This window comes from Nyctereutes procyonoides, unplaced genomic scaffold, assembly GCF_905146905.1.
Source record: "Nyctereutes procyonoides isolate TBG_1078 unplaced genomic scaffold, NYPRO_anot_genome, whole genome shotgun sequence".
NCBI classification, from domain to species: Eukaryota; Metazoa; Chordata; class Mammalia; order Carnivora; family Canidae; genus Nyctereutes; species Nyctereutes procyonoides.
This window is the reverse complement of record NW_026575130.1, coordinates 14,056,680-14,074,628: the sequence shown is the minus strand read 5'-3', so window position 1 is coordinate 14,074,628 and position 17,949 is coordinate 14,056,680. Positions and strand designations below refer to the sequence as shown.

General features: G+C 38.1%; 1 protein-coding gene across 2 annotated transcripts in view; it reads right to left on the bottom strand.

Annotated features, from left to right (window-relative positions):
• The window catches only part of SLC9B2 (solute carrier family 9 member B2), a 64,152-nt gene extending 47,105 nt beyond the window's left edge, over positions 1 to 17,047 (bottom strand). For both annotated transcript variants that reach the window (XM_055342337.1, XM_055342338.1), the window contains exons 1-4: positions 16,957 to 17,047; positions 16,184 to 16,254; positions 4,287 to 4,421; positions 3,447 to 3,627 (exon numbers count right to left, since the gene is read on the bottom strand). In XM_055342337.1, coding sequence (XP_055198312.1) covers positions 3,447 to 3,627; positions 4,287 to 4,376 — 271 coding nt within the window. In that variant the 5' untranslated portion in view covers positions 4,377 to 4,421; positions 16,184 to 16,254; positions 16,957 to 17,047. The remainder of the gene's footprint in view (positions 1 to 3,446; positions 3,628 to 4,286; positions 4,422 to 16,183; positions 16,255 to 16,956) is intronic.
• Positions 17,048 to 17,949: the final 902 nt, after the last annotated feature.

Sequence of the window (17,949 nt, the reverse complement as noted above, 5' to 3'; positions counted from 1 at the left end):
TTATATGAACTAATTCATGGTGTGGAAACACTGTAGCAAGGCACACTATATTTCTCATGAAGATCTGTTGGTAGTAAATTCTTAGTTTTATTTATCTGTAATTACCTTTATTCATTCTCATTCTTAAAAGATTGATTTTCAGGGTATACAGTTCTAGGCTGAGAGTCACTTTCTCCCAGTTCCTTGAAATATTATTCCTTGGTTTTCTGGCTTTTATTATTGTTTTTAAGTCTCTTTTAGAGAATTCTGTTTCTTTGGCTGTTTTGAAGATCTTCACTTTTTCTTCAGTTTTCTGCAATTTCAGTGGGAAATGTTCAGTACTTATGTTTAATTTCAGTATGATCTTTAGTTTGCTTAGGATTTGTTTTCCATCAATTCTGGAACATTCTGTCTTTATTTCTTCAAATATTTCCTCTTCCCCATTCTTCTTCCTATTCTCCTTTGCTGGAACTATGATTAAATAACTAAAGTCATAGTCCCTTCTCCATTTGCCTAACCTCAGTTTTCATAATGTCCATTTTTCTTCTGTGTGCATGGCCTTGTAATCTCTTCAGATCTTTGCTAGATTATCAATCTTCTTTTCACTTAATCGCTACCTAATCTACTGAGTTTTAAATTTCAATTACTGTACTATGTCCTTCGTTTCTAGAACTTCAATTTGGTGCTTATCAAAATCTGTTCATTTTTGTAAATAGTTATTTGTTTTATACCTATATTTCCTACCTCCTCTTTAACTTCTTTATAGATATTAAAAATATTTTGTATTTTATTTTCTAATAATACAAATTTTTGAAATCTGCTTCCTTATACATGTTGTGATTTTGTTATTTGTCTTTTTGTTTTTTTGGCAACAGTGAGCTCGTCCATGAAACTTCATCTTTGGGAATTGTTGGAGTTGAATGTGAGTTTTTCCAGATAGGATCTGAATTTGTTCCTATCATGTGCTTAGAATCTGAACAATCGAGGATGACTTTTAGATATATTTTCAGCTTGAGTTTTTTTTCTGTGACTTTGGAACACAAATCAGTATGAAGTCACACATTTATAGTAAAGACTCATTCCTCCAGCCAACACTACAGTTGAGACAAATAGGTTTAGTTGCAGGCCCCTCTGCAGGGCAGGTTTGCCTCAAATTCACCATCACTTTGGGTTCCAGCTTCCCAATGTGGGTGAGGGAGAATGATGTCTCCTATGAAACTTCTCCCAACCTGGGCAGACTCAAGCATAGCCTCTGATACGTTCATGGTTCTCAAAAAGAAACTCAAGTTCACTGGTATTTTACAGAAGCCTCCAGAGTAGAAGCCAGTTTGAGTGCTTATTTATCTCTTCTAGTCATACTGGTTTTGGTGTCTGATAACTTCCTGTTTTCTTGACAGATAAAAGATACATTTAAGAAGGTTTAAAATATTGTTTTCAGATGTTTTCACTTACATAAATGAGAAGACAGTTGAGTCTCACCGACCATATTGCTGGAGATCAAATCTGATGTCCCATTTTTTAACCTTCACGGAATTATTATAGTTTTGTAGGCTATGATGCCATTACATGAAATGACTAAGAAGCTTTTGTATTTTTCAGTTGGGAATAGGAGCTGAAATTTCTATGTAGTACGGGAGGTGTAATAGGAAAGTAGGAACTGCTGGCTACTAAATTTTACTTAATCACAGCATAAAAACAGTTTTGTACTAAATTCAGAAAAATAGAATAAAGTTTTCCACTTCAAGACCACTTTTCTGAGACACCTGGGTGGCTCAGCAGTTGAGCATCTGCCTTTGGCTCAGGTCATGATCCCAGAGTCCTGGGATAGAGTCCCACATCAGGCTCCCTGCAGGGAGCTGCTTCTTCCTCTGCTGTGTCTCTGCTTCTCTCTCTGTGTCTCTCATGAATAAATAAATAAAAGATTTTTAAAAGGCCACTTTTCTTTGAAACTTCTAATGTTCCTTTCCTTTCTCATATTCAAAATGCAGTTCTAAGTACATAGTAAATGTACAAGGTTGCTCTAAATAACATTTAATTCAGTTAGTAATTCAGTTAGTAATTTTTCTCATTTATGATTTTGGAAAATCATATTTTCACATGTAAGATCTACTTCTTAAGAAAAAATAGTTAAGTATACTGAAGGAACACAGGAAGGAGTACAGGAAAACAAGTGAAGAGGTGTTTATATATCATGATTTCCCATTTCTCAGGCAGCTTTATGGACGATGATCATAGAATTAGAAAAAATGAATCCCCAATCACATCATTAATTTATACCCTTTCCTTAATGCAATCCCTATCTGTTTTACTGTAAATATTTTAACTAGAAATCTGCCACGATTTGAATGGTGAAAGTTTAAAAAAAATAATAAAAAGGACAGAAAAGGTATTAAATTATCTGTTGCCTTATCAACTGGTGTATATTTTGGAACCTGTTTTTTTCTACATGTTTTAAGTAAAGTTTGAGATTTTTTTTCTCATGCTAGTTTAGAGACTTACCTAATTTTATTAAAAACATGTAGAGCCTAAAGTATAATATATTATACTTAGCTTCCATCCCAGTTCAGAATGGTAAAAATGTCTTTCAGAGCTTACAAATAAAGTATAACAATAAAGAAATGAGTCTGATTTTTAGTAAACAAAACTTTTAAATCTGATGTGTTATATTCTTCAACATATTTATTTTGAGAATCCATATATATGTACTCCAGTAGTGGTACTATTTTATATATCCTACAATGTACAAAATATATATACCCTCACACACACACACATTTCCTTTTTGAACAAAAAACAGCATTACTGAATCAGAACATGCATCTATTCATCAAATTGATGTCATTATAATGTTTGGGTGCCTCCCAAAACCAAATCCATTCCTCAAAGACAATCTTTGAAGTAGTGCTCAGATTACATTCCCAAAGAAAAATCCCCCCAGTATTTTACATAATAGTAGTTGTACTGGAATAAGTTGAATTGGAAACCAAGATTCTTACTTATAAAATGATGGATTCATTTGGAAGTATAAATTGAGCTGTGTTTGTTCAAACATTAGTTGCATTATTCAATAATAATTAAAACCAACATTTATGTAGTGGTTTTCTTTTTACAAGTGATTTCTCAGTAATTTTTCTCATTGGAACCCAAATGTAATCTTGTGAAATTACTCAGATACAAAAAAGTAAAATGTCGTTGATCTCTGCTCTTTTCCTCTTCCTGCCAGCTGGAATGGGTGGCAACTGCACTGCGGGAAGCCTCATGTTGAAGATGATGGAACTTGTCAGCATGGGTCCTTCAATGACTATGGACCAGACCTATCTACCACAATGAATTGTTCACCCAGGAGTTTTTGTGTGTGAGAGAAGTCAACTTCTTTTTGTTCTTTAAACCATATCATTTTGGAATCTCTCATTATTACAATTTCATCTTTTACCCTCTTTCTGAATTAATTTTTACCATTTACGTACCATTTGTTATTCCTCTATCCAGTAAACCATGTGGAGGGCAAGCAAATATTTGTCTTAGTCTTTGCAAATAATTTGACTCAGTTGGTCTTTCTTGTAGCTTTTTGTCACTGCTATTCAGTAGGTTACTTCCTTCTGTTGGTTCTTTTGCATCTATTCCCCTGGAGTTCATTACTGTTTCCTCCTGTGTTAAAGCAATTTAAGAATCCTTAAAACTGTATGTTTGCTGTACATTTTTATAGTTACCGAGCCACCACATCACAGACCAAATTTCCATTGCTAGAATCAAGGCTAACACTCTATAGTGCTATATTAGTAGCTAATCAGTAAATGGTTGGAACAAGAACTATGTTAGGAGTATTTACCATTGAGTCACTATTGATAACATTATAAATGCTTGAATCACATGCTGTTCCATTTTGTTTTGTAGTACTGGCTTTAAAAATCACTCTATTTAAGGTATTAATCAAAGTAATAGTTGGTAAATATGTCAAAGTGGTCCAGAAAAAGATAACTTTTTGTGGTGAAAACAAATTCAAATTCATTAATCTACTTGAATTTAAGCAATAAAAAGAGAGGGAAGAACACAGAATTCTAGGGGTCAGGCTGGGAACACGAAGCATTTCACAGGCTATTTTTCTAGCCTCATGTGGGGCCAGCTGCTAATGATGATTAGGAAAACTGGTAGAAGTACCTACTGTACGATTTTGGAGATTAAGAATGGGAGAATTGTTAACTGAGTGATAGAGAATGAAGAGAACACAATCTTATCATAGATTTGGGAATACATAGTCCCTTTTTTAAGGAAATGGTTGGAATATTCTACATTTGATCATAGGTTACCTGTGTTTCTTGATATGTAGAGGCTGTGTGATCCATTCCTATAGATGGTTCCAAATCTTCATGTTCAATTGCTTTATCTTCATCCCCCATGATTTATAATTAAAAATAAGATGACACAGAGAAAAGGAATAGGATCTGTTTTGAAGGAGAAATAGTATAGATATGGAACAACAACTTGAGATTTACATGAATGAATTAAGCAGCAATTTGAGCAATTTAAATGAATGAATCGCACTTATTTTTTCCCTTAGAACTCTAAATATCTAAAATACTTTAAATTATTCTATTCTTAGCTTTAAATTGCTAATATTTTCTTTGATTACAATATAGTATACTAATTCTTTTTTTTTAAAGATTTATTTATTCATGATAGACATAGAGAGAGACTGAGGCAGAGGCACAGGCAGAGGGAGAAGCAGGCTCCATGTCAGAAGCCTGAAGGGGGACTCGATCCCGGGACTCCAGGATCGCACCCTGGGCCAAAGGCATGCGCCAAACCGCTGAGCCACCTAGGGATCCCCCTAGTATACTAATTCTTTTTTTTTTTTGTATACTAATTCTTATTTACCTTTACCTCTCTTGAAAAAACTTTGTTTATATTTTTATATGATTTCTTTCCCACCCTGTTTTCTGGGTTATATTTCTAATATTACAAGCAATATTACTGTTAAATTGTTTTCTCTAATAGGTCAACTTGATGAAACAGGAAAGTTTAGGCAATTTTTCAATGCTGAAATGAGTGACCAAAGAGAAATCGGTGGATCCATTATTTTCAAAGAAACTAGAATCACTAATTCCTTTCTGGTTCATATTTCTCTTTTTTTTTAAGATTTTATTTATTTATGTATGAGAAACATAAAGAGAGAGAGAGGCAGAGACACAGGCAGAGGGAGAAGCAGGCTCCATCCAGGGAGCCAGACGTGGGACTTGATCCTGGGTCTCCAGGATCCTACCCTGGGCTGGGGGCAGCGCTAAACCGCTGAGCCACCGGGGCTGCCCTCTGGTTCATATTTCTAAATTAAAGTTAAAATAATACAACACTGATTGAATAGCCACCATGTCTTAGACACCTAGTCTCTTGGGAGTCATGAGTAATTAGACGATTACCAAAACATTTTTTTTTCCCCTGCAGGCTGACAATATGCCAGGAAAAATAAACTTACAAAAAGTAACAAAAAATATGTAGGACAGACCTATAGGTTGACTCCATAAACAACTACATTAATCTCTTCTCCCTTGGATTCCCATGCTATTGGCTGAAAAGCCAAAAACTCCAATTCCTATTCATTTTTGAAGCTATAGATGACCTTATATCACAGTTCTATGTAATGAGATATACGATATAGATATAAAAGCACACCCCTGAGGTGGCTTTTATTCCCAGACAATAAGCCAAGGCTTTTTGAGGATCATACTCTTGGGCAGTATTACTAGAATCACCTCCTTTATCAAATTTCAAAAATAAGCCAATTCTGCCATTTAATGAAGAATATTTTTGAACAGCCAACAAGTATAAATGATTATTTCTAATAGACATAAGCTATTGGCTAGAATGAAGTCTTGAGAACTTATTATTCTAGTCTCTTTTAATGAAAACAATCAAAACCTGGCATTTTGCATAGTATGCTATTTACGGGAATTTACATAGGTTTTCACATTCCAAAAAATTCCCTATTCTCCTAAAATCTCCATCATGGATGCGAAAGTACTTATTTGAAATCAGAGAGGTATTGCAGAGAGAAAAGGTAAAATAAAATACTAGTATTTTAATAAAGCCAGGAAAACAACTTACAACTGGACAGTTGTTTATTCTCTGCTACGTTTCGATGTCTAAAAGAACACTTTTACCATCTGTCACTCTAGAAACCCGCTTAAATTTAGGAAAATGACAAAAATGTAACCTTTATCGTAAAGCACCCATGTTCATGGCACTTGCTGTTCACAGTCATTGAATCTTAAAATTACAATAGCGTATCCTCTACCAAGAAGGCAGTTTTGGCAAAGAAATCAGAAAATTCACAAAAATGACCATTTATGGAGTCTAGGAGATGTCATGAAATCCATTAAAAGGTAGAAAGTTTAGGGACACCTGGGTGGCTCAGTGATTGAACAATCTGCCTTTGGTTTAGGGCATGATCCCGAGTTCTCGGATTGAATCCCAAATCGGGCTCCCTGCAGGGAGCCTGCTTCTCCCTCTGCCTATGTCTCTATCTCTCTCTCTGGATCTCTCATGAATAAATAAATAGAATCTTAAAAAAAATAGAAAGTTTATACTCCTTGCTTATAGAGAAGCTCTCAACTCAGTGCCCACTAACTCTTACTTTGAAACAATTCAAATGACTTTGCTCATCTGGTTTCTAAACTCTCAGAAGATAAGACGTATATAAAAAATGTAGGAAGAGATTGTAAAAGAGGCAAACTGAGAGCAGCATAAGTGATAGGTGACAGGAAGGAGATGGAAAGACAGAAATTTAAGGCTATACAATGTGGGGATTAATATCTTTCCTGTATCTCTAGTTTTGGTCTGCCAAGCATCTTTCTCCCTGACTTTTGGTAACAGCATATTAATTTTCTTTTATGTAATCCACATCTCCTCTATTCTCCACCCATGTGGTTCATGTGATACTCCTGTCCTCCTCATCTTCCCAATCCCCGTACTCTACCAATGCTCTGGAGATGAGGATAGGCCTGGCCGATGAGGACCTTCTTTCCCAGTCACACTGATTGTTTCATGCATGAGCATGTGATCCATTGCTGACAAGTGAGAGCAGCTTTAAGGTATTTACTGGAATCCTGGAGAAAGAGCTTTCTTTCTGTTGTGGTTGCTAAGCCCACACTCACTATTGACAATGCTTTTGACGTACAGAAAAGCTTTCCGGGATCCCTGGGTGGCGCAGCAGTTTGGCGCCTGCCTTTGGCCCAGGGAGCGATCCTGGAGACCCGGGATCGAATCCCACGTCGGGCTCCCGGTGCATGGAGCCTGCTTTTCCCTCTGCCTGTGTCTCTGCCTCTCTCTCTCTCTCTCTCTCTCTCTCTCTCTCTGTATGACTATCATAAAAAAAAAAAAAAAGCCTTCCAAAGAATGAAGTGACCACAGAGCAAAGCAGATCCTTAATATGGAAGGAGAAAAAGGGAAAGCCCCATATTAATAACCACATTGTTGATATACCTTGAAGCAGTTCCTTTTCAATTATAGGTAAGCCAATAAATTCCTTAAGTTTGAGTTAGATTTCTGTCACTTGCCACCAAATGAATCCTCAATAAGAACCTTTACACCTGAATTGGCTGAAGGATCCCCTTTATAATAACAGATGTTTAGGAAGGTGATTTTACATCTTCAAGAAAATGGAAAGAAAAAAAATGATGTGCTAATATTTTCTGTTTTAAGAGTCACTAAAGTATATTGTATGGTTTAGAAATGTAAAGAGAATGTTAAAAAATGTGGTATTCAATAAAATAGGTGTTAGTTATCTAGAAAGTTAATTTAAATGAAATGCTTCATTTTCAACAATGCTATTTAAATGAGACAATTATTTTTTCATTGTGTTCATGAAAGTCTTTTCAAATCGTTCATCCCACTAAAGCTTCAAGAAAGCTGTTAAACTGAGATACTTGGGTGTCTTGAATGGAAAAATTAAAAAGTGGGGAAATATGGAGAAACTAGGTGGTTTCCTAGTAATTAAGAATCATAGTTTAATGGAATAATAAAAGTTGGAAAGGCCTTTAGAAATTACCTGGTTCAATCTCTTTAATATTCACATGAGAAAACTAAAGCCTAGAGAAGTGAAATAACTATTTTCAATCGACATAGCCAGTATCAGCCAAGTCTCATAGTCAAACTATGTAAAAACTTGTGAAATGATAGAATTCTTTAATCTATATCTTTGATTTCATGTCATTTCTACCAAATCACTGCATTATATTTTTTTGCTGTAATATTTTGTTTAAAATCTCATATATAGTTATAATCAATTGTAAGTTTGAAAACACGTTCTATTAGAAGTTTGGAAACACATCCTATAAGAAAATATTTTTGTTTTCTATCTTGTATTATCTTCAGCTTTATTCTTTCCCATTATTATGACTGTTACAGAGTTTATTATAATAAAAAAATGTTACTAATCCATTTAGGTTGCACAACATTGGTGACAAAATAAATGAATCTAGAACTTTTAATCTGTTCCCACAACAAATATTATTTACATATTCTGAATTATTAATTGGCTGACAACTTGCAATTTAAATATGCCTTAAGAGTCTAAGGATTGGGCGGCCCTGGTGGCGCAGCGGTTTAGTCCCTCCTGCAGCCCAGGGTGATCCTGGAGACCCAGGATCGAGTCCCACATCGGGTTCCTTGCATGGAGCCTGCTTCTCCCTCCGCCTGTGTCTCTGCCTCTCTCTCTGTGTGTCTCTCATGAATAAAATAAAATATTTTTTTAAAAAAAGAGTCTAAGGATTAAGGAGCTCTTTTAAAAAAGAAATTCAGTTAAACTAAGATGCTTTGAGAGATTTCTGTATATACAAAATGACACTGAGGCAGCTGCTCTTTCTGCCCATGGGTTCTGTCCCTGTGCTTTAACAAAATCTTAAAAAAAAAAAAAAAAAAAAAGGACACCAAAAAGTAGGAAGGCAAAACACATCTTAGATAAATACTAAAAGGGCCTATAAACAGAAGCAACAGTTTTTCTGCTCTTCAACCAAGATGTTACATTATTCAGACCAAAACATAACAGTAAGGCATATTAGAAAAAATTTATTCATGTCAAATGGTGGAACTTTATAGGTTCCAAATTTAGTAAATCATGTTAATTTAATCAAAGTTATGTGACTCAAAGATAGAATTCAACAGAAGAATGTGTTTGACCTAAGCCAAAGAATGTGGCTGTTATGATTGCCACTTGCTAGGAGGTTAGCAGGTCAAGGGTTTTCTAAAAACTTATGCAAAGGTTGTTGGTCACTCATGTCTCTCTTTAGCATTCCCAGTATACAGAATTTCTCATAGAACTGATCCACATGCTTAGAAACCATATTAGCTTAGTTTGAACTTCATGTTGCAATACTAGGGACATATGCCACCAAAATCATAGCGCTATGGACTTGAAAAGAGCAGTCTCCTATATCTTTCCTCCAAACTTGAGAGAAAATTGTACATCAAGAATAACAGATCAAGAATATGAGCAATTATGTATATGCATATGTATGTAAATACATAGAAAAAGTCTGATAATAGTAGTTGCCTTTGGGGAAGGAAATGGAATTAGAGTGATCGGAATTTCATTTTTATTCTCTATATTTTTACATTTTTACAATAAGGATTTTTATAATAAGATATTCTTATGCAATTCAAAATTCATTTTTAAAAAGTTATATAATTCTTAAAGCTTTAGAGAAAAGAAAATGATACAGTTTTCCTCAATAATTATATTTTTCAGAGATAAAATCTGGTAATTTCATTTTAGATAACTTAATCCCACATACAATTTAAGGTCTTTTTGGTTTTTTTTTTTGTGGTTTTCAAAGAAGATGGGGGAACTGCCTAACATCTTCTACAGCAGTTTTCAAATATTTTTTAAGCCCAAGGAAATCTTTTATCAAAAAAACCCTATCCTGAAATCTAACACATGAAACAAATAAAGATGGAACTGCAGGAGCCCTGTCCACTGACCCCTATTCCTCCTGGCAAGTGAAGCAAAGCACATTTTGTAAACCACTTCTGTAAATATGATTTCATATACAGAAAGATGTCTGTAAAATCAGCCTTCTCTTTTTCAGAGTACTTTATTAATCTCAATGTTTAAAAGTGTTTTCTGTAATATTCCAGAGGAAATAAAAGAACTCTCAATTTGTGAATGTCCATGGGCTCTTGGTCAAGTAAAATATGCTTACTACTATCAGGTAAATTACGCTAATAGATCTTTACACAGATAAAGCCTGGTAATTCTTGTTTTTTTGTGTGTGTCTGAACTAGGAACAGATCAATACTTCATGGGGTAATCTTACTGAGAATTTATATATATGGCCGGAGTACTATATGTGCTATATTCATACATTTGAAAGAACATCTCCATGATTGTTCATTAAGTGCTCTGTAATGAAAAACTCCTACCTTCGATGTTTACCCACTCATGTGTTGAAAGTGGAGGTTCTCAGTCTGATACAGTATGTTTATGTAGAACATACAGAAACCTTTCAGTTTTTGGATTCTCTGTTAATCAACTCTGATCTAATATTCTTTCCTTCAAAAGGATACCTACCTAGCAGTGAGGTCAAGTGAACGGAGGGACTTAAAATTTCCTTGAATTAATTATTAAAATGTCTAAGAATGTTTCCCTGAACAAAATGACCTTATCTGAAAGTGTTAGGTGTGCTGACCACACGAAACCAAGGAAAACAACTGCTATTCTATTTGGCTAACTGATACAGTGATTTGGCTGAATCACTGTGAAGTAAAACACTACATAATGAGATATGAATACAAGGAAATTATCCTTTGGTAAGAAGGGGCCCAATACTTGCTTTCTCCTTTCTAATTTCTCTCCCTACCAAGGACAAATACATTTAATTGAAAGTTTAAAATATTACCTCTAGGCCTAGTAAAATCAGAATTTCCAGAGATTTAATCTCCTCAAGTGCTGCAACACAACCTATTACCTACTAAGAGCTTGCTCAGGTATGCCAGTGTGTACCTTCTCCACCCCTACGGATAAATCATGCTTGGTCTGAATCAGTCTCTATAACACCATTCCTTTATGCCAGCTGATGGTTTAAGACTGAGCATGATTCATATCTTGCCAATGAAATCTGTGGGAAGGGCTGTTGGGCACCACTGGGTATGATTCTCCTTCCTCCAAAGAGAGGAAAGAACCCTCTCCTTTTTTAAAAAATTATTTAATGGTAAAACTTAATTTTTAAAACTTTATTTATTCATTTATTCTTCTCCTCTTTTTGCCTTTAAATGGTGTGTATGTGTGTGTTGGAGGGGATGGAGCTGAGGATAGGACCTATGTTTCTTGGAGCTCTAGCAGCCATCATTTACTCATGAAGACAAAGTCAGTCAAGATTAGCTCATAGAAAGCAACATACACCTTAATATTTTGGGGCTATTGAACAAACCCTGGGTCTACCTACCTCTAGACATCTCGTGTGAGAAAATAAACTTGTATTTTCAAAGGCAATTTTGGCTGAATGTCACGTTACCTGCCACCAAAAGCATCCTAACAAATACAACAGGTGATTTTGATGCAGAGCCAGCTCAGAGCAGTCATGAGGAACCTTTGGCTTATACGTGCCTCCCTAGCATCTTGACATGGTGCAAAATCTTTATGGAGGATGAACAATCAGAACACTGTCTCTGTACTGATATTTCTCAAAGATATTCAGAAAATAATATTTTAATAGCTAAAAAAATCAGTGCCAAGGTTTTTAGTGCCATTCTTTTAGTTATAGAGATTATATAGATTGTAAGGTTATAATATTTTTCCTTCCCTGTCCCTGAAGTTCAGTTTTAATATTTGAATACTGAATAAAAAAAAGTTGAGCTTATAAACGTCTGATTGTGTTCTGTTTATTCGTGAAGCAAATAAAACCACAACAAAACAGCACTACTATCGCTGCCTGGGGTTTCATTTTTTGTTTTTTTTCTACCTGGTAAAATTCTACCAGTCATTCAAGATCTAACTCTAATGTCACTTTCTCAGTTACTATTTCCTAACTATATGTAAATAACTCTATCCCTCTTTCTTTTTTTTTTCCAATAAATTTATTTTTTATTGGTGTTCAATTTACCAACATACAGAATAACACCCAGTGCTCATCCCGTCAAGTGCCCCCTTCAGTGCCCATCACCCATTCACGCCCATCCCCTGCCCTCCTCCCCTTCCACCACCCCTAGTTCGTTTCCCAGAGTTCGGAGTCTTTATGTTCTGTCTCCCTTTGATATTTCCCACACATTTCTTCTCCCTTCCCTTATATTCCCTTTCACTATTATTTATATTCCCCAAATGAATGAGAACATACAATGTTTGTCCTTCTCCGATTGACTTACTTCACTCAGCATAATATCCTCCAGTTCCATCCACGTTGAAGCAAATGGTGGGTATTTGTTGTTTCTAATGGCTGAGTAATATTCCATTGTATACATAAACCACATGCAGAAGAATGAAACTAGACCACTCTCTTGCACCATACACAAAGATAAACTCAAAATGGATGAAAGATCTAAATGTGAGACAAGATTCCATCAAAATCCTAGAGGAGAACACAGGCAACACCCCTTTGGAACTCAGCCACAGTAACTTCTTGCAAGATACATCCACGAAGGCAAAAGAAACAAAAGCAAAAATGAATTATTGGGACTTCATCAAGATAAGAAGCTTTTGCACAGCAAAGGATACAGTCAACAAAACTCAAAGACAACCTACAGAATGGGAGAAGATATTTGCAAATGACGTATCAGATAAAGGGCTAGTTTCCAAGATCTATAAAGAACTTATTAAACTCAACACCAAAGAAACAAACAATCCAATCATGAAATGGGCAAAAGACATGAAGAGAAACCTCACAGAGGAAGACATAGACATGGCCAACATGCACATGAGAAAATGCTCCGCATCACTTGCCATCAGGGAAATACAAATCAAAACCACAATGAGATACCACCTCACACCAGTGAGAATGGGGAAAATTAACAAGGCAGGAAACCACAAATGTTGGAGAGGATGCGGAGAAAAGGGAACCCTCTTACACTGTTGGTGGGAATGTGAACTGGTGCAGCCTCTCTGGAAAACTGTGTGGAGGTTCCTCAAAGAGTTAAAAATAGACCTGCCCTACGACCCAGCAATTGCTCTCTCCCTCTTTCTTTCTGAGGACCCATTTATCCATTCAACAAACATCTATTAAGCTCTTGCCAGATTTTAGCTCTTGTTCTGGGGACTCAAGAGTGAAGAGTTCAAGGGATGAAAGGTAAAGCATAAGAAATATAGCCAATGGCATTGTAATAATGTTATGGTGACAGTGGTAGTGACAAATGGTACTTGGGGGTGAGCACAGCATAACATATAGGTTTGTTGAAGCATTATGTTGCACACCTGAAAATAATGTGACATTGTGTCAATTATCCTTCAATTAAAAAAGAAAACAGTAAAAAAAAAAAGTGGTCAGACATGGTTCCCACACTCAAAGATTGCAACCTAGTCAGAGAATGATAGATCACTCCTTAAACAACCATAATAAAGCATCATAAGTTTTTATATTAGGCACATGAGATAGCAACTCCATCCCCTCACAGTTACTAAAGTTCATTAGATTTTTACTGATTTTCTATAATGTGTAAAGCATGAGAGATACGAAGATTACTGAGATGTAGTCCCTGTTCTTTAGGGAGGGAAGGAGACCGGTATGTTTCATCAAATCAGTTTCCTGTGGTGCCTGGGCACACAGATAGTAGACATTTCCCAGCTTCTCTTATGTGTTAGCGAGGCGTGGCCAAGGGGATGTGAGCATAATAATGCATGCTACTCTTATTTCTTACCTATAAGAAACCACCATGCAATATGCTACATACCCTCTCTTTTCTTGTCCAATGCCTGGAACCTAAGAACTTTTAAAGTCTTAGGGGATGACAAAGCCATGGGTTCCTCAATTACTGAGTAGAATGCCATCAGCTGAACACTTGATTGGACTTTACATGAATAGAAAGAAGCTTCTACTATGTTAAGTTACTGAGATTTTGGATTTTGTATGTTATAACAGTATTATCTTAAGGTAATTTAATTATGATATGAGAAGTGCAGGCACAGAGCTGAACAGAAAGAGGAGGTATTGCCCAGTGTAGCTGGGGTCAAGTGATATTTGAGTCAAGTCTTGAAAGATGACAGCCTTATAAAAAATAAAGATCATTACAGGCAAAGAAACCACATGTTTAAGGATGAGGAGTGGGGCACCTCGGTGGCTCAGTGAGTTAAGCGTCTGTCTTTGGCTCAGGTTATCTCAGGGTCCTGGGATGAGCGCCACATCTGGCTCCCTGCTCAGCGGGGAGCTTGTTTCTCCCTCTCCCTCTGTCTGCCACTCCCCCTGCTTGTGCTTTCTCTCTCTCCGTCAAATAAATAAACAAAATATTTAAAAAAAAAGGATGATTAGTGAAAAGGAAAGTGCATGAAGGGAATTCTATGCATATTTATATTAATTAGAGTATAATGAGCATAATGGTGCAAAATGTGCAGCGATCAGAGGAAAATGGAGATGAAAACCCTGAATGTAAATCCTTGTGTCACTGCCTCCTAGTTGGGCCATTTTGGGCAAGTTACTTAACCAGTCTGGATAGTTTTTCCCAACTATAAAATGGCGATAATGCCTATGTTGCAGAAAATTGTAATATAGTATTAAGTACATCATAGAGTCCCAATAAAGTACTCCCCCCATGCTTTATCTTCCTTTTATAATATTTTCCTTAAGGAAAAAAAAGCATACATATACTGTACTGAAAAGCAAAGAAAAAGGACACTGCCAAATTCAAGCCTTTTAGTCCCTCATATAAACTGCAGAAAAATAAATAATAGATTTCTAAAATAGGTAAAGAGCTTTTATTATATTGACAAGAGATATTTGATGACTTTATAAGGCTGTTAACTCTTTAAACCTTATCATAATTATACTCTTCTCAACCTGTATGACACATGACTACAATACTGAGGACACTTCCTCATTACATAAGTGCACATATACGGAGCTCCATTTTTCCACATACAATGTTCCTAGGCTTTGTGTGGACAAAGATATAAATCCTTTCTCCCAGAGGAAAGATCTGTTCTGTCATTGGTGTTTGTGTGCTGACCAAGAGTTGCTGACCTGCCAATTATCAACAGGACTAGTAAATAGTTGGTCATGAACCACTCAACAATCCTTTGTCACAGAACATATTCTATAGATGTTTTAAAATGAAGAAGTATTCTACGTTACATTTGTAACATAAAGAGAATTCAGAGATAATCTGAATTATCTCTGAATCTCTGAATTATCTAATTATCTCTGAATTATCTCATTACCAGTCAATGGGTAACAAACTCAAATATCTTCAGAAGCCAAACTCAGCTGTAAGGGGTCTATGGCAACTGCAGAGGGAGGAGCCGAACTGAAGGCATTCACATCACTGCAAGCCCCTGAGTCTAATCTCATGGTTTCAGTTCCCATCTAAAGAAATAGAAGAGATTTGGTTTAGGTGACTCTTAGAAGCCACATGGTAAACATATTAATCATTGCATAAAATTGAAATCACGTCAGGTATTTTAACAGGAAGAGAGTTTTATACAGGGAATTAAGTGAATTGTTTAAAGGCTGAGAGATTATTGAAAGGGCTAGAAGTGCAGGTTCTAGGCTGGGCCTCCAGGAATGACATCTACAGCACTAATAAATGAACCACAGAGGAATGTACTACTTTCGTTACAATCTGACGGCCCTGCAAGGACTATGTAGTTCGAGAACACCATTGTAGCTGTGACCCCGGAGAAGTTGGGATCTGGAAGCTGCCTGGAACAAGGAACACTATGAAGAAGAATATGTTCACTACCTTCCTCATTTGCTTCTTGACAGCCACAGAGGTGGTGATACAACATGACAATGCTGAGTCTGGCCGTCACCACTGCTGTTAAGGCCCTTCCCACACCCACAGTTCTGAAGACTAGGACTGGCATGTCCTGGACCTTCCCTGCCAACAGAAAACAGTCAAAAATAGCAGGGAGATGGCCTTTGCCTTCAAAATTTCAGACAAGTTCATCATCTACTTGCCAGATCCTAATTTTACATCTAGAACTCTAGCTGGAATGGAGTCTAAGAAGTGTTTTTAGCTTTCCAGTTTGTCCTGTACATACTAGAAGTAGGTAGGAATGGATGTGAGTGCCAACCTTCTATATCCGGCACAGCAACTTCTGGAGTAGAGTTCTATCACTGACTTTTTCCCGCTTCTACAGCAACCCTGAAAAACAAAAAAAGCAAAAATCTAGTCAGTAGGATTATAATGCTAAAGATCTTAATATCCAATAAAATAGGTGAATCTGGCATTTTGCTCACATCACTAGTATAGCATGAATCACACTAAATACTTAAGTATATTCTGATTCATTGGGTTTTTTTTTTTTTTTGAGGGTGTTGGATGACAGAAACTGTATTTAATTCATATTTGGATTTCCTGTCTCCATGCCAGCTTGGCCCAGAGAAGACACACAGATATCTGCTAAAGTGAAACGCTTCATTCTTAGCTTAGAGAGAAACAGTAAACCAGAATTTCATGAGAGCAGTTGGTGGCAGCAATAATGTCACGTGGGGGCCTCCTTACAGAGTGGAAGCCTGGGGTGTGTGTCTTTCAGTGAGCACAGAGGTTGACCTGGCTAAGTGAGGTACCCGCCTTGTCTCTGTCCACTGCTGGTGCCCATTCCTGGACGGGAGGCTAAAGGAAACGGTGGCTTTCTGATATTAATCTTTTAGGGCAAGAAATCCCCAGGGTCTAGCGTGAGATAATAAGGATGAGACAACAAGCTGATGGCTGGGTCAGCAGGATCTGAGGTTCTCAGCACCTCGGTGGTGCTAACGTGGCCCACAGTAGTGAGAGGAGAACGAAAACACCGGCAAACAAGAAACACACGCTCTGGGCCCTTAGTGTCCCCTGGGGGCCACTCACCTCGCGGTCTCCAGCGCAGGAGGGCTGCGCAACAGGGTAAACGGTCTGCAGGGGAGCCTCGTTCCGCCCAGCGCGCAGCGCCTCCCGGCAGCGCATCACCCCAGGCGGAGCCCCGGGCTGCGAAACCGGCAGAGGTCGGAGCGCTCGGCGCCGCGGGTTTCCGAGGCTCCGCCCCCCCCCCCCCCCGCGCGCTCCCCGCGCCGCGGGCCCCGGAGCCAGCCCGGGAGGGAGGGTCCCGGTCCCCGCGGCCGCCCCGCGCGCGCTCCCGGCGCCGCCGTCCCCGAGACCTCGGCGCGGGCCCGTGGGGTTTCGGCCGCGCGCCCTGGCCGGGAGGCGGCGCCCCTGCCGCCCGGAGAGCGCGTGGCCCAGCGAGCGCAGACCCCGGGGACCAGGCGACCTCGAGACCCCGGCGGGGACGCGCAGCGCCGGCTCCTCTGCAGCCAGGAGTGCAGGCCCCACAGCCGGTTACCAGCTTTAACGCTCCCCAAACCTACGTCCACGCTGTGGGTTTTTTTTTTTTTATTCTTATAAATTAATTTTTATTGGTGTTCAATTTACCAACATACAGAATAACACCCAGTGCTCATCCCGTCAAGTGTCCCCCTCCGTGCCCGTCACCCATTCACCCCCACCCCCCGCCCTCCTCCCCTTCCAACACCCCTAGTTCGTTTCCCAGAGTTAGGAGTCTTCATGTTCTGTCTCCCTTCCTGATATCTCCCACACGCTGTGGGTTTCAGCGCCACCTATCAGTGCGCTTTTAGAAGCGTCTTCTCGGATACGGTGGGAAGACAGGGTTCTGCGGTCTGGGTGACCCCTGAGGGGAGGGAAGACTTGCCCTCCTCGACTCTTTGTTGCTTCTTTAACGCGATGCCTTCTTACCGCATCGTTTTAGATTTTTACCTTTCCGTCAACAGTTACTTTCTTCCTTAAAACTCCCTTCCATGTCTGGGTCTTCCTTTCCTGTGTTACCGCCCCCCCCTCCCCCCCAAAGTG